At 55.8% G+C, this 17,100-nt stretch overlaps 1 protein-coding gene across 4 annotated transcripts in view; it reads left to right on the forward strand.

The window, feature by feature from the left end:
• The window catches only part of PRR5 (proline rich 5), a 61,909-nt gene that overhangs the window by 12,845 nt on the left and 31,964 nt on the right, over positions 1-17,100 (forward strand). For 3 of the 4 annotated variants that reach the window (XM_074391171.1, XM_074391172.1, XM_039463148.2), the window contains one exon: positions 13,869-13,985. In XM_074391171.1, the coding sequence (XP_074247272.1) occupies positions 13,879-13,985 (107 nt within the window). In that variant the 5' untranslated portion in view covers positions 13,869-13,878. Of the gene's footprint in view, positions 1-13,602; positions 13,986-17,100 lie in introns of those variants that run through there. The other variant, XM_039463147.2, reaches the window with a different exon arrangement.

Raw genomic sequence — 17,100 nt, forward strand, 5'->3', positions numbered from 1 at the left:
CTCAGCCTCCCAAAGTGCTGGGATTGCAGGCGTGAGCCACCACACCCAGCCTATTCTTGTATTTTTGATTCCTTCTTTTACGTCTTTAATTGTGTGAAGCAAATTTAATTGTACAACCTCTTTCCAATCGTGTCTGCGGAATTGCCTCCTGGTGTGTGGGTGTTGCTCTGTCCCTCCCTCAGGGTGGTCTGTTCCTGTGTGCTGTGTAATTTGGGATCATCAATTTATCTCCAGCAAGACTTTATCTGTGAGAATCGTAGCTCACAGCCATGCCTCCCAGAGCATGTTAATTGTTACCGATGTAGAACATTCCTACATCCTTCTGGGGTATGTGTGATATTTCGACCCCTGCACACATTGTATAGTGATTCAATCGAGTAATTGGGAAAGCCATTACTTCAAACATTTATCTTTTCTTTGCTTTTTTTTTTTTTTTTTTTTTGACAGAGTTTTGTTCTTGGGGACCAGGCTGGAGTACAATGGCAGGATCTCGACTCACCACAACCTCCGCCTCCCGGGTTCAAGCCATTCTCCTGCCTCAGCCTCCCAAGCAGCTAGGATTACAGGCACGTGCCACCATGCCTGGCTAATTTTGTATTTTTAGTAGAGACGGGGTTTCTCCATGTTGGCGAAGCTGGTCTCAAACTCCTGACCTCGGGTGATCCACCCGCCTCAGCCTCCCAACGTGCTGGGATTACAGCTGTGAGCCGCTGCGCCCGGCCCTTCTTTGCATTTGGAACCTTGCAATTCTTCTAGCTACTTTGAAATATATAATAAATTATTGTTAATGACAATTTCCCTATCCAGAGCATTTTTTTTTTTTTTTTTTTTTTTTTTTTTTTTTTTTTTTTTTGAGACGGAGTTTCGCTCTTGTTACCCAGGCTGGAGTGCAATGGCGCGATCTCGGCTCACCGCAACCTCCGCCTCCTGGGTTCAGGCAATTCTCCTACCTCAGCCTCCTGAGTAGCTGGGATTACAGGCACGTGCCACCATGCCCAGCTAATTTTTTGCACTTTTAGTAGAGACAGGGTTTCACCATGTTGACCAGGATGGTCTCGATCTCTCGACCTCGTGATCCACCCGCCTCGGCCTCCCAAAGTGCTGGGATTACAGGCTTGAGCCACCGCGCCCGGCTCCAGAGCATTTTTATAATTGCTCTCCCGAGCAGCCTAGGGCTGTCACGGGCCTGGGGCCACTTTCGGGAGCTTTATAAATTTCAAACCCAATCCTAGGCGAGGCTGACCCATGGCTAGAGGTTCTCGGGAGAATGGCATTTTTTCCTACCTCAAGCTCAGGAGGAGTCAGACAAGTTGTCTTGTCATCTCGTATTGTCAGTGGGTAGATGTTTTTCTAGGCTGCATTTTATTAAGATTGCAACCCCTTGAGCCAGGCATGGTGGCACGCCCCTGTAATCCTAGCTACTTGGGAGGCCGAGGAAGGAGAATTGCTTGAACCCCAGAGGCGGAGGCTGCGGTGAGCCGAGAGCACACCATTGCACTCCAGCCTCAGTTACAGAGCAAGACTCCGTCTCAAAAAAAAAAAAAACGGTTGCAACCCCTCGAGCCCTCTGGCATCCTATGGAGAACTCAGTTTCGCCTCTCAGCATCCCACTTGCTTTGTGCCTGATTGCCTGGCTGCTGTCATGGTGTAAGAACCCCTCTGTCTCAACACCCTCTCTCCAGCCCACAAGGCTGCCACAGTTTCACTTAATGTTTGAGTTTTTTGTTTGTTTGTTTTGTTTTGTTTTGAGACAGAGTCTCGCTCCCTCACCCAGGCTGCAGTGCAGTGGCACCATCTCAGCTCAACTTCCGCCTCCCAGGTTTGAGCAACTCTCTCGTCTCAGCCTCCTGAGTAGCTGGGACTACAGCAGGTGCCTGCCACCTGCCCAGCCAACTGTTGTATTTTTGGTAGTGACAGGGTTTCACCTTGTTGGTCAGGCTGGTCTCAAACTCCCGACCTCAGGTGATCTACCCACCTCGGCCACCCAAAGTGCTGGGATTACCGGTGTGAGCCACCACGCCCAGCCTGAGTGTTTAGTTCAAAATATTTTCCTAGCTGGGTGCGGTGGCTCACACCGGTAATCCCAGCACTTTGGCAGACCAAGGCGGGCAGGGGGTGATAATAAATGGGAGGGTTATTATTATATTGCCTTCATGACATGAAGATCAAGAGGCTGGGCAATTCAGAGAACTGGAAAACCTGAAGTTTTCCAGTTGAAGTCAGGGGTTCTAGACCAGCCTGGCCAACATGGTGAAACTCTGTCTCTACTAAAAATACAAAACTTGGTCAGCCGTGGTGGTGGGCACCTGTAATCTCAGCTACTCAGAAGGCTGAGGCAGAAGAATCACTTGAACCCGGGAGGCGGAGGTTGTAGTGAGCCAAAATCACACCACTGCATTCTAGCCTGGGTGACAGAGCAAGACTCTGTCTCAAAATAAGTACATAAATAAACTCCTGCAATGTTACTATTATACTATTTAGAGTTCAATTAGTAGAGCGTAATAGTTAAGAACACAGACTCTACAACCAAACTGCTTAGGCTTGAAACCAGCAAAGGGAATGGTCAGTTTCTTTGTCTGTGAAATGGGCGGCGAAACAGCCAACCACGTGGGATTGCTGCCATTCTAGAAGGCTTGATCCGTGAAGGCAGTGAGAATATCACTCCATATGTGTAACTGCACACGTCAAGCCCCGTGCTGGCCTTCGGTAATATCAGTATTAAATGTACTATTACATCTTCTATGTGGTCGAGCTCAGTGGCTCACGCCTGTAATCCCAGCACTTTGGGAGGCCAAGGTGGGTGGATCACTTGAGGTCAGGAGTTCGAGACCAGCCTGGCCCGCATGGTGAAACCCCATGTCTACTAAAAATACAAAAATGAACCAGGCATGGTGGTGCATGCCTGTGATCCCAGCTACTCGGGTAGCTGATACAGGAGAATTGCTTGAACTGGGAAGTGGAGGTTGCAGTGAGCCAAGATCTGTCCACCACACTCCAGCCTGGGCAACAGAGCAAGACTCTATCTCAAAAAAAAAAAATGTTTTTAATGTGGTATTTCATCATATGTCTTACACGTTATAATATTATAATATAAATATGTATCTTAAGGGGAGTTATAATGTCATCATGCTGGCTCCTGATGTTCCTTACTTTCTTACAAGCTTGATTGTAGAAGACGTTTATAATTTCATTTTTTTTTGAGATGGAGTTTTGCTCTTGTGACCCAGGCTGGAGTGTAATGACACGGTCTCGGCTCACCGCAACCTCCACCTCCTGGGTTCAGGCAATTCTCCTGCCTCAGCCTCCTGAGTAGCTGGGATTACAGGCACGTGCCACCATGCCCAGCTAATTTTTTGTATTTTTAGTAGAGATGAGGTTTCACCATGTTGACCAGGATGGTCTCGATCTCTCGACCTCGTGATCCACCCGTCTCGGCCTCCCAAAGTGCTGGGATTACAGGCTGAGCCACCGCACCCAGCCCTATAATTTCTTATCTAGCATTTCTAAGACATAGGCAGGAAGGGCATTTTCAGGTTTTCCAGGTCTCTGAATTGCCCAGCGTCTTGCTCTTCATGTGATGAAGGCAATATAATAATAACCCTCCCATTTATTACCACTTCTTACCGGGACCTTACCAAACCTGACCACCTACGTCCAGTCATTCTGCTAAACCCCAGGCCACCTTCGGCGTTCTGAGGAAACCAGCCGAGCCACCTGCGGGCTTGGTGTCTCATCTTCCCATCTGTACACATCTTTCATCCCTTATCAGACACCCCCAGGGCCAGATGTGGCTTGGGATAATCCCTGCAGCATCTGGGCGGCAGGTGGGAACCACACTCCGGAGACTCTCTGCAGCCAGATTATCCGAAAGGGGTAAACAGAGACTCTAAGTAGCCGCCCTTAGGGACCAAGTGTGCTCAAGGGCTGAGCTCCGTGCAGGCTGGGGCTTCACCTTTGGATTTCACACCATGGAAGTCACAGGGCTTGGGCAGAGGGGCCACGGAAAAGTGATGGGGACGGGAGCTCATGTCAGAAGTCTGGTTTGGTTTTGTTGAGATGGAGTCTTGCTCTTTCGCCCAGGCTGCAGTGCAGTGGCACCATCTCAGCTCAACTTCCGCCTCCCAGGTTTGAGCAACTCTCCCGTCTCAGCCTCCTGAGTAGCTGGGACTACAGCAGGTGCCTGCCACCTGCCCAGCCAACTTTTGTAATTTTGGTAGTGACGGGTTTTCACCTTGTTGGTCAGGCTGGTCTCAAACTCCCGACCTCAGGTGATCCACCCGCCTCGGCCACCCAACGTGCTGGGATTACAGGTGTGAGCCACCACGCCCAGCCTGAGTATTTAGTTCAAAATATTTTCCTAGCTGGGTGCAGTGGGAATAGGCCTTCCTGCCTCCCAGCGCTGTTTGGAAGAGCAATGAAAGAATGAGTGAAAAAGCGCCGCCTAAGCCCCCAGATCCCACACACCCCAAATCCTTCCGCAAGCCCACGCCCGTCTCCTCCTCCTCCCGGGGCTGTGTCAGGCCGGGCTTCACGTCGCAGCGTGAACTCTGACACCCCAAGTGGCATTCCTTCCCTCCGAGGGTCATCAAAGAAAAGGCTGCCAGCCAAGCCGGTGCCTGGGAAAGGATACAGGCGGGAAGTCAGCTCTGCTGCCTGCCCTGGGGAGCCTCAGTTTGCAGGTCCGCACAGTGGGGACATTCCCGGGGCCTGCCTGGCAGGGTGGCTGCAAACAGGAAGGTTAGGAAGTGCATGAGCTCGGCCAGGCGCGGTGCCTCAGACCTGGAATCCTGGCACTTTGGGAGGCCGAGGCGGGCAGATCACTCGAGGTCAAGAGTTCGAGACCAGCCTGGCTAATATGGTGGAACCCCGTCTCTACTAAAAATACAAAAATTAGCCAGGTGTGGCGGCGGGCGTCTGTCGTCCCAGCTACTCAGGAGGCCGAGGCAGGAGAATCGCTTGAACCCAGGAGGCGGAGGTTGCCATGTTGGGGTGGGACCTTTCCCCATCTGGACATGGGGTTTCCTGGAGGTCAAAGCCAGAGCCCAAGAGGGCATGGGCTCTGTTTGGGGAAAGGCAACATGTTTGTGTCCTGGGACTGCCGTAAACAGTGACCGTAGGCCAGGCGGCTTATAACAGAATTTCGTCCGCTCACAGTTCTGGAGGCTGAAAGTCTGAAAGCAGGTGTGTTGGAGGCCAAGGCCGAGGTGGTTGGGTTGCTTGATCCCAGCAGTTCCAGACCAGCCTTGGCAACATAGCAAGACCCTGTCTCTACCAAAAATATAAACTAGTCACGTGTGGTGGCGTGTGTCTGTAGTCCCAGCTACCAGGGAGGCTGAGGTGGGAGGATCACCTGAGCCCAGGACGTCAAGGCTGCAGTGAGCCATGATCCCACCACTGCACTTCAGCCTGGGTGACAGAGTAAGACCCTGTCTCAAAAAAAGGCCAGGCGTGGTGGCTCACACCTGTCATCCCAGCACTTTGGGAGGCTGAGGTGGGCAGATCACCTGAGGTCAGGAGTTTGAGACCAGCCTGGCCAACATGGTGAAACCCCATCTCTACTAAAAATACAAAAATTAGCCGGGCATGGTCGCGGGTGTCTGTCATCCCAGCTACTTGAGGAGGGCTGAGGCAGGAGAAACGCTTGAACCCAGGAGGCAGAGATTGCAGTGAGCTGAGATCACACCACTGCACTCCAGCCTGGTGACAGAGTAAGACTCCGTCTCAAAAAAAAAGAGAAAAGGTGGCTGCTGGCCTGGCATGGTGGCTTATGTTTGTAATCCCGGCACTTTGAAAGGCTGAGGCAAGCGGATCACTTGAGGTCAGGAGTTCAAGACCAGCCTGGCCAACATGGTGAAACCCCATCTCTACTAAAAATACAAAAAAATTAGCCAGGTGTGGAGGCAGGCACCTGTAATCCCAGCTACTCGGGAGGCTGAGACAGGAGAATCACTTGAACCCGGGAGGTGGAGTTTGCAGTGAGCTGAGATCGCACCACTGCCCTGTAGCCTGGGTGGCAGAGCAAGACTTCATCTCAAAAATAAAAGGAAAGATGACTGCTATCCCTGCACAGACACTCTGTGCTGGGTCACTGCCAGACACCCACGGTCCTCATTAGTGTAGGGAGGAGCCTGCCCACCTGAGTTTGAATCCTGGCCCAACTGTGAGACCTAGAATAAGTCACCTAACCGTTCAGAGCCCCAGCTAACCCACCTGTAAACTAGGATGATGGGAGTAGCTGCCTGCCTTGGAGTGCTATGGAATGCAAGGGTGGATGCCCCTCACCGGCCCATAATGAGTGCTCACTAGCCCCAGGAGGTATGCGGTCTTATCTCCCCACTCCAAGGACAAAGAGCCTGAAGCTAGACAGAGAAGGAATTGTAGATAGCAACCTAAATAACAAGCAGAGGCCAGGCGCTATGGCGCATGCCTATAACCCCAGCACTTTAGGAGGCTGAGGTGGGCAGATCGCCTGAGGTCAGGAGTTCAGAACCAGCCTGGCCAACATGGTGAAACCTGTCTTTACTAAAAATACGCAAATTAGCTGGGTGCAGTGGTGCATGCCTGCAGTCCCAGCTACTCGGGAGGCTGAAGCAGGAGAATTGCTTGAACCCGGGAGGTGGAGGTTGCAGTGAGCCAAGATCATACCACTGCACTCCAGCCTGGGCGATAGAGTGAGACTGTCTCAAAAAATAACAATAAAATAACAGGCAGAGAAGAGCTGTCTGCAAGAAAATGATATTTCTTCGGGAATCGGGCATTGCGGTGGGAATGCATGTACCACGGTAAACCATGTGTGTGTTCAGGGATCTGAAGGAAGACAGAGGTTTTTAAAAGAAAAAGGAGGAGGATGACATTGTTTTGAGATTATTATCCCTGGATGTGAAGATCAGTAACAAGGGTGGCACCAGCCTGAGGCTGGACAGGCAGTTCCTGAGCAGATGTCCTTGCAGAGGAATTTTGGTTATGGTTGCTATGGCCTTTGTGCAAGGTTGTGGTTTTTGTAGAGCCTTTTGTGATCACTCTCTCTCTCTCTCTTTTTTTTTTTTTTTCTAAGTGACAGGGTTTCTCCATGTTGACCAGTTTGGTCTCAAACTCCCAACCTCAGGTGATCCGCCTGCCTCGGCCTCCCAACGTGTGCCCAGCCTGTCAGGGTTTTTAAAACACAAGTGACTCCATTTAGATTCTGACAACTTTTTTTTTTTTTTGAAATGGTGTCCAGCTCTCTCAACCGAGGCTGGAGTGCAGTGGCACGATCTCAGCTCACTGCAAGTCCGTCTTCAGACCTCAAGGCGGACATAAACAGATTGATTGATTGATTTTGAGGTGGAGTCCCACTTTGTCACCCAGGCTGGAGTACAATGGGCGGATCTTGGCTCACTGTAACTGCCACCTCTGGGGTTCAAGCGATTCTCCTGCCTCACCCTCTCAAGTAGCTGGGACCACAGGCATGTGCCACCACACCCGGCTAATTTTTTGTATTTTTGGTAGAGACAGGGTTTCACGGTGTTGGCTAGGGTAGTCTTGAACTCCTGACCTCAAGTGATCCACTCTCTTCAGCCTCCCAAAGTGCTGGGATTACAGGCCTGAACCACCGCGCCTGGCCAGGATGTGAACATATTAGAGCCAGGATGGGACGGTGGGCTCACCTCATGGTGGCAGGGACTGTGTCTTTCTTGTCCCTCTCTGTATTCCCCACGCAGCCTCAGTTTCCCTATCCATGAAATGGAAATAATAACAGTTGATCCTGGCTGCAGGGCCACCAGAGGGGAACATTTTCTCTATAGGAACTTGAGAGAGGAGGAGCCCGCCCAGCTGTCGGCGCACCCACCCTAACCTGGCACAAGGGCGTCTCTACTGGATTCTCCCATTAGTGAAACACAATACATCTTGCTTCTGACGGGCCTCACACCCTACCTGCCCTGGGCGCTGACTGGCCACAAGGCCTTGGGACCGTCGCTGAGAATCGGTGCACAGAGAGGGAGGGGCCTTGCCTATTTGGGGCTGGAGTCACCGCGGGTGCCCTGGGCTCTCGGAGTGTAGCAGCCCTGACTCCAGAATCTCCTGCCATGCGACCGCCCCAGCAGTGGTCCCCAGGCCCTTGGTGTGCCCGGTGACCGCGTGAATGTTTTCTGTGCCCTCGTAGGGCAGTGGCGTCATCCTCCTCGCCTACCCCGGGGACGGGATGGGACGTGCCTGGATGGCAGAGACCGTGGGGACAGAGCCAGGCAATCTCCACGACTTCCTGTGCCCGGCACGTTGCCAGGCCTCTCCCCCAGTTGTCCAGGACTGACCAGGCTGCCCCTCCCGGTGCCAGAGGGACTTTCTCGGGTCGGCTTTGAGGGAACGCCAGGCTTTGCCACCAGGGGGCAGAAGTGCCCCTCCAGAGCGGGCAGTGCCCGGGACGCGGGCAGGGCGCGGACAGCTGAGATCAGCACCCGACGGATGGCAGCGCCCCCGGAGAGTGGGCAAGCTGGAGGCTATCTGTGTCTCCGGCTCGGCCGGCCGGGCTCCAGCCTCAGCTCCGCCACGTGCTGACTCGGACCTTGGACAGGAGCCTTGGCCTCCCTAAGCCTCCGGTTCTGTCTGTAAAATGGGACTGGTCTCCCACTGGACGGCCTTGTGGGGACAAGATGGGGCAGTAGGTTTAGTGGCCGCCTGTACCCTGCCTCCAGTGCCCCTCCCTGGGCCCCGAACTGGCCCCTTCAGGACTACGCTGTCTGCCCCCTTCGGTTGGCTGGTGTCCCAGAGGTCACGATGTCACTTGTATTGCTGGTGGACTAGAGCTCAGACTCCTGGGGTCATGAACTGTCCAGACTTACTGGTCCGTTCTGGTCCCTGGGTGTCCAGTGGTTAGTCTGTGAGTGAGGGGCTGAGCCAGGCTTAGGGGTTTCGGCCCTTCAGAAGGGTAGTTCTGAGGATATTGGGGTCCCCCTTGGTGACCAGGGTCCGCTACTGGCTCCCTACACCCCACTGGCCAGGGGATTTTGGAATGAGTTTGGGTGCTGGGGAGGAGAGGATGTGGTTGATGCCATCGGGCCTGGCACCTTCCTGGAGCGGGAGTCACTCTGGTGGCTTTGGGGGTGTGTGAATGAGTCCGGAGTGGGGGTCACTCTGGTGGCTTTGGGGGTGTGTGAATGAGTCCGGAGTGGGGGTCACTCTGGTGGCTTTGGGGGTGTGTGAATGAGTCCGGAGTGGGGGTCACTCTGGTGGCTTTGGGGATGTGTGAATGGGTCCGGAGTGGGGGTCACTCTGGTGGCTTTGGGGATGTGTGAATGGGTCCGGAGTGGGGGTCACTCTGGTGGCTTTGGGGATGTGTGAATGGGTCCGGAGTGGGGGTCACTCTGGTGGCTTTGGGGATGTGTGTGAATGAGTCTGGAGTGGGGGCACTCTGGTGGCTTTGGGGACATATGAATGTGTCCGTTTGTCTCTCATTTCCTTAGCGGAGGGGCATTTCCCTCCCCTGGATCTCAGACACAAATGAGTCCTGCCCAGGGGACCCCTCTGCAATACAATTTCTGGATTCCCCAGCCCCCTCATCAGACCCGGAAAGCCCCGTAAGTGAGAGTCGGTCTGGGTGGGCACCCGGAGTCCTGGGGCCTGCTGTCACGCGGGACTCAGGCCCCGCAGGCTCGTCATCTGATGATTCCAGGGTGGCCAGAATCCGGGTTTCTGTGTCAATCTCTGTTGTAAAATGTTGGCTACATGCAGTTTGGTTTTTTGGGGTTTTTTTCCCTCCAACACTGCAGACCACACAGAACACACTTAGGGGCTGGACTCCGCTCTTCGTTCCCTGATTGTCCCCTCCTCTGAGGGTTTGTGACAGCTCTGTCCCCTCCTGGCCTCTGCCTGAGCCGCCCCCCCCCCCACTCCTGGCGCTGGGCTCCTGGGCGGAGACGATTTTACACATCTGTGGCGGGGGCCAGCGAGAGGTTACAGCTAATTCCTCAGCGCTGACTAGAGGTGCCTTTTTTGAAAGATAGCTTTAAAATTCCTCAGCCATCCCCACCTCCGGAATTTCTGGCTGGTCACTTCTCCCAGATGCCTGCGGCATTCCAGCCCCCGCCAGCCCCGCTTCCCTCCTCCCGCCTCCCACCTCCGGCGCCCATTTCTCCCTGATTTCTGACCCCAGGCAGTCAGGCCTCCCTCCCTCTCTGGAGCCGGCCCGTCCTGCCAGCCATGCCCTGCCCTTGGCCAGCAAGCTCTTCCCACAAGGCTCGGCTGAGCCCACAAAGCCAGCCCCCTCCCGAGAGCCCGCCTCCAGCATGGGAAACATTTCATCCCGTCCGGATCCCATCGGGCTCTGCTTTGCTGTGTTGGAGCTGGTTTTTTTTTTTTTTTTTTTAAAGAGTCTCACTCTGTTTCCCAGGCTGGAGTGCGGTGGTGCGATCTCAGCTCACTGCAACCTCCGCCTCCCGGGTTCAAGCGATTCTGCTGCCTCCACCTCCCGAGTAGCTGGGGCTACCGGCAGGTACCACCACACCCGGCTAATTTTTTTGTATTTTTCGTAGAGACTGGGTTTCACAGTGTTAGCCAGGATGGTCTTGATCTCCTGACCTCAAGATCTGCCTGCCTCAGCCTCCCAAAGTGCTGGGATTCCAGGTGTGAGCCACCGCACCCGGCCTAGCCTGGGCACTTTTGTGAGTCATTTTCACCAATGTGGTCCAGTGTAATCCCTTTACCCATGAGATAAATGTTCATCCATCCATTAAATCAAGTGTCTGTGAAGCACCCGTTCTGCGCTAGGCACAGGACTGTAGCAGCCAACGAGGTAGGTTATGCTATGCTCCTGGTTAGCATAGCACAGGATGGGAAGAAAGTCATCTGGTGGCAAGAGGACAATCCCTGAGCCTAACTGAGAGTGAGGGCGGTCAGGGACAGGGAGTGCTGACTTCTCTAACTTCTGTGAAGGACGTTCTGGGAGCGGGGAGGGACCTGCAGCCGGAGGGCAAGCAGGTCTCAGAGGCCCCTCTGAGGAGTCGCGGGCCTGGGCTGATCCTCGGTTTTCATTCTTTTCAGAGACAATTCAGTACCTGCTTTAGTTATTTTATATGTTTCCTTTTATACCGATAAGGTGGGGAATCCTCGTCTGGCTATGAAGTTTGGTTTGAGATCTAAGGTACAGTGTTCCCGTGAGTTTGAGAGCACGGGCTGGGTGCAGTAGCTCATGTCTGTAATCCCAACACTGTGAGTGGCCAAAGTGGGAGGACTGCTTGAGTCCAGTAGTTTGAGACCAGCCTGGGCAACATAGCAAGACCCTATCTCTATTTAAAAAATTAACCACCGGGCGCGGTGGCTCAAGCCTGTAATCCCAGCACTTTGGGAGGCTAAGGCAGGTGGATCATGAGGTTGACAGATCGAGACCATCCTGGTCAACATGGTGAAACCCCGTCTCTACTAAAAATACAAAAAATTAGCTGGGCATGGTGGCGCGTGCCTGTAGTCCCAGCTACTCGGGAGGCTGAGGCAGGAGAATTGCTTGAAGCCAGGAGGCGGCGGTTGCGGTGAGCCGAGATCACACCATTGCACTCCAGCCTGGGTAACAAGAGCAAAACTGCGTCTCAAAAAAAAAAAAAAAAAAAAAAAAAAAAAAAAAACAGGGGGCCGGGCGTGGTGGTTCACACCTGTAATCCCAGCACTTTGGGAGGCTGAGGTGGGAGGATCACCTGAGGTCAGGAGTTCGAGACCAGCTTGGCCAACATGCTGAAACCCCATCTCTACTAAAAATACAAAAATAAAAATAAAAATAAATAGCCTGGCATGGTGGCGGGTGCCTGTCATCTCAGCTACTCGGGAGGTTGAGGCAGGAGAATCGCTTGAACCTGGGAGGTGGAAATTTGCAGTGAGCCAAGATCGCGCCATTGCACTCCAGCCTGGGCAACAAGAGCAAAACTTCATCATAAAAAAAAAAGAAGAAAAAGAAAAGCAGCCAGGCATAGTGGCACCAACCTGGTAGTCCCAGCTGCTCGGGAGGCTAAGGTGGGAAGGTTGCCTGAACCCAGGAGGTCAAGGCTGCAGTGACTGTGATGGTGTCACCGCTGCATTCAATCTGGGCCACAGAGTGAGAATCTGTCTCAAAAAGAAAAAGAAAACATGTCCCGCACTTGACAGTGTATAAAGCAGCTGTTGCTGCCGGTGGCGTGAACCGACCCATCCGTCGTCTTTACTGATGAGCGAGTTTGTGTGTTTACGGCTCTGTCTCCCGAAGACGATGCTATTTGTGCCTGGAACACAGGAGGTGCTCAGGAGACACTGGTTGATTTGCACTAAACAAAGACTCTTCACAAGGCTCTCTTCCATTTTATTTTATTTATTTATTTTTGTTTTATTATTATTATTATTATTATTGAGACTGAATTTCCCTCTTGTTGCCCAGGCTGGAGTGCAGTGGGGCAATCCCTGTCACTACGACCTCTGCCTCCCAAGTTCAAGCGATTCTCCTGCCTCAGCCCCCCTGTAGCTGGGATTACAGGCACCTGCCACCCACCACGCCTGGCTAATTTTGTATTTTCAGTAGAGATGGGGTTTCTCCACATTGGTCAGGCTGGTCTTGAACTCTGGACCTAAGGTGATCCACCCACCTGGGCCTCTTACATTTTCTATGGGGCTCTCCCAGCTCCTGGAGCTATCACTGTTGCCCCCTATCTGATGGAAGGGTCTGGCAAGCCTTGTGGGAATCCCAGAAGCTGCGGACTGAGGAGGGCCCTGTGCAAAGGGCCGGACGCTCCGTGTGGTGAGGCTCAGGTGTGCCATTTGTTGATTGCACAATGTTGGGCAAGGTATTTCACCCTGTGAGTCTCAGTGTCCTCAGCTGGAAAATGGGGAGACGAACCTCTGCCTGACCGAAGTAGCTCGTGTGAGATCCGCCATCTACAGGTGCTCTACAAAGCAGGCGGGAACACCAGCTGTGCCCTCCTTCACCGGGCTCGCTCTGCTCCCCCCGCAGGGACGCGGGAGACTGCTTGGTTTCCCCATCCAAGAGACCTGGGGTGGCGGACAAGTAGCAAACCCTTTCCTTCTTCAACCCGCCACTCCCGCAGATCCTCCGGGCAGCCAGGCAATGCCGAGGTCCTGCCCGAGGGGGTCTCGGCAGAGCCCGGGTGGCGTGGGTTCTTGAGCCGAGGTGCCTCTACCCAAAGTCCTCATGAGAACTGGGGGGCCGGGGGGTGCAGCCTGTGTTCAGGTGAGGGGTACCGGGGCACCTCTGTGGCACAGCCTTGGAGAGGGACGTGGAGGGAGAGACCACGGGGGTCGCTGGACATCGTGTGGGTGCGACCGCAGTGCTGGGCGGGGGGCGGCGCTTGGGCTCGGGCCGGGCGCCGTCTGCGTGTTGGTTTCCTGTGGACACGTGGGGCCCTCGGAAGGGGGAGGAGGGTGAGCGCGACCCCAGAGGGCGCGGCGTCGGGGCAGCCCAGGCCGCGGAGACGCCGGCCCCGCCCCTTGTGCACGCCCCCTCGCCGGAGGCCCCGCCCCTTACACGCGGCCTCGCCGGAGGCCCCGCCCCTTGTGTGCGCCCCCTCGCCGGAGGCCCCGCCCCCCGCACACGCCCCTCGCCGGAGGCCCCGCCCCGCCCACCATGCCCCGCCCCCGCCCCGGTCCCGCCCCCGGTCTCCGTTTGCGCCGGGCCGGAGTGGCCGCGCGCGTGGCGTTCCGCGCCGAGCGGCCCCGTGCAATGATTAACCCGGCGGGGCGGCCGGCGCGGGACCGGGGGCGGAGGCGCGGGGCCGGGGCGGGACCCCGCGGGGCCGCTCGGCTTCCTGCTCTCGCCCGAGTTTCCGCGTAGAGGGCGCAGCGCCGGCCCGGGGCCCTCGGCGCGGCGTGGCGCAGGGCGCGGCGCGGGGCGCGCGGGTCACCATGAGGACTCTCCGCAGGTTGAAGTTCATGAGTTCGCCCAGCCTCAGTGACCTGGGCAAGAGAGAGCCGGCCGCCGCGGCGGACGAGCGGGGCACGCAGCAGCGCCGGGCCTGCGCCAACGCCACCTGGAACAGGTAAGGCCGCGCCCTCCCGGCCCGCCCGGGGTCCCGGAGCCGGGGGAGGGGGCCCGCGAGCCTGTCCGCGGACGGCGGGCCGCCCCGAGCCGGGAACGGCGCCCCACAGTTGGCGGAGAACTCGCTCCTCCGGAGCGCGGCGGGCCTGGAGCGAAGTTGGGTGCCGCGTGGTTCCAGAGCACGGGGCCGGGAGCGAGGCCCAGAAGCGCCGCGCGGTGGGCGGCGGGGTGGGCCTGGAACTCGCGTGCCCGCCTCCCACCCGGGCTCTTTCCACGTCCCCACTCCGGTGCTCGTGACAACCCGGGAGGTTAACGGAGCAGGAAGTATTTTTCCCGTTTCGCAGTTGAGCACGGGAGCCCCGGGCGCAGTGGGTGGGTCGCTCGGGCTTCCTGTGTCTCTTGGAGGTTCCTTACGCTTTCCCTGGATAGGCCTCCTGTCCTCCGGCCGTCAGCAGGGGTGCGGCGCCGCGCGGCGGGCCGTGGGGGACCCTCCTCCGGGGGTGACTCCCGGACAAGCAGGGGCCCGGGAAGCCCCCTCCCCCAGCGGTGTTTGAGGAGCGAGGCTGGGATCCGGGAAAGAGAAGGCTGATTTAGTGGAACTCCCCAGCGGCTGTGCTCTCTAGGAAAATGGGGGCCAGGGGAAAGTGAGGCAGGCTGTTTGGGGAGGCTGCGGACGCTGCCCCCTCACCCCCACACCTGGCAGTGACATCTTGCCAGATGCTCCCCCGGCTGTGGTCTCGGCCACCAGGAACCCGGCTGACACGTTTTTTTCAGTTCATTGAATGCATTGTGAGCGTCATGGTGGGTGCAGGGCTGCCGGCGAGACCCTCTGCAAACATCTTGTCTTCTGTCTCTGAGTCGCAGACTGCTCGAGAGCTGGCTCTTGCCTGCCTCTGTTTCCCTCTCCATCAGTGGATATTTGCCTTCCTCCCTATGGGGAGGGCTGGGGTGGGAACGGTGAGGGAAAGACTCCTGTTGGGAAATCTCACTGACCCAGCGACTGCACGGTGTCTGAAGAGTTGTGTTCTCCGCCTGGCACAGCGGCTCACACCTGTCATCCCAGCACTTTGGGAGGCCAAGGCGGGAGGATTACTCGATCCAGGGAGATCGAGGCTGCCACGAGCCCGCTGGTGCCACTGCACTCCAGCCTGGGAGACAGCAAGTCCCTGTCTCAAAAACAAAGAAGAGAGAGAGAGTCCTGTTCTGGGCCTCCAGTATTGCAGTAAAAGCCGTCTCTCTCTTTGTTCTCTGCTGTGATTTAGAGGAAAGAGCTAAACAGACTTATTCCAAATCCCAACTCTGCCCCTTCCCTACTCCGTGGTCTTAAGCAAGTCACTTCATGTCTGTGCTCCTCAATTTCCTTATCCATAAAACGGGTTGATAACAGTGCCCACCTCACGGGGCTGCTGTAGGGATGAAATCTGACCATGCAGAATCAAGCCCTCAGCACAGTCCTTAGCACACAGTAGGTCCTCTGTACCTCACAGCTCAAGCCCAGACTCACGCAGGAGACCCGTGTCAGGGTGTCCCTGTAGGGTTGGCATTTGGAGGGCCCTACAGGAGTCAGCCAGTTCCTGAGCACCCACCCACAGCCACTGGTGAGCTCCCTCCCACCCCCGAGCTGGTGCATCGTGCTTCAGGTCCCCAGATAGGTGGGGGCACTGGCTGGGTGCTGGCTCTGAGGGCTTACACACTGCCCTCACCCCACCTTTTGTGACCCTGGAGTGGGCTCTGAGTCTCAAGTGTCTTCTCAGAGCTCAGGGAGGCCTTGCAGGGAGAGTCTGCCTGAGTCCCTCCGTCCAGATTTCACTCAGCAGCCTGGCAGAGTGCAGAGAAATGCCAGCCCCTCCCCGTGGCACTTGCCAGGCTCTGGGTCTGGGTCTCCCAGCCCTTAGGCCCGTGTCAACTCCAAGTGCCCCGGCACAGCCATTTCTTGCACTCCTTTTTTTTGGGTGGGGGGGAGATGGAGTTTTGCTCTTGTTGCCCAGGCTGGAGTGCAATGGCCCGATCTCAGCTCACCACAATCTCCGTCTCCCCGGTTCAAGCGATTCTCCTGTCTCCGCCTCTGGAGTAGCTGAGATTACAGGTACCTGCCACCACACCCAGCAAATTTTTGTATTTTTAGTAGAGATGGGATTTCGCCATGTTGAGCAGGCTGGTCTCGAACTCCTGACCTAAGTCAGTCTGCCCACCGTGGCCTCCCAAAGTGCTGGGATTGCAGGCGTACACCCAGCCTCCTGCACTCCTCTTATGGGCCAGGTCCTGGGCCAGCCCCGTTCACCCTTAACTGACTTTGCCACTCTTACAGCCCAGCGGGGGAGGTATTCCCAGCATCCCCTACCGAGAGGTGCAGAAGGGCAGAGAGCACCCAGGAGACCCGCCCAGGTCACCCGTCACCTGCACAGGAAGCAGCAGAGCCTTGAGCCCTGGCTGTGCTCCCCAGCAGCTGTGGGAGATAGAAAAGAAGGCAAAGCACCTTCCCCAGCCCAGGCCCTGCGTAGAAACCGTGAGGGCCAGGGCACCCCTGCTGGTACCTGGCTGGCTGCTTCTGCTCCTAGCAGGGCCCCACAGGACAACAGGTCTGTGCTGTGCTGGGTTGGGTGCAGCTGCCCTTCTGTGGGGCCTGGCTTTCTAAGCTGTGGGCTCATTGTGAGTCCAGGATACACCCCATTCTATCTATGTGACCGTGTTAGCTTCCCAGAGCTGCTGTAACAAAGGATCACAAACTTGGTGGCCTAAAACAGCAGAAACGTGTTCCCTCACAGTTCTGGAGCCAGACTCTGAAGTCCAGGGGTCACAGGGCTGCGTCCCATCAGAGGCTCTAGGGGAGGAGCCTTCCCGGATTCTCGAAGCTTCTGGTGGCTCCTTGGCTTGTGGCTGCGTGGCTCCAATCTGTGCCTCCCCTTCATTTGCATATTGAAGTCTGCCTCTCCTTTCTCTCTCTCTTTTTTTTTTTGAGATGGAGTCCTGCTGTGTCACCCAGGCTTGGCTCACTGCAACCTCTGCCTCCCAGGTTCAAGTGATTATCCTGTCTCAGCCTACGAGTAGCCGGGATTACAGGCACCTGCTACCACACCCGGCTATTTTTTGTATTTTTAGTAGAGATGGGGTTTCAC

The sequence above is a fragment of the Saimiri boliviensis genome, chromosome 21 (assembly GCF_048565385.1).
Source record: "Saimiri boliviensis isolate mSaiBol1 chromosome 21, mSaiBol1.pri, whole genome shotgun sequence".
NCBI lineage: Eukaryota > Metazoa > Chordata > Mammalia > Primates > Cebidae > Saimiri > Saimiri boliviensis.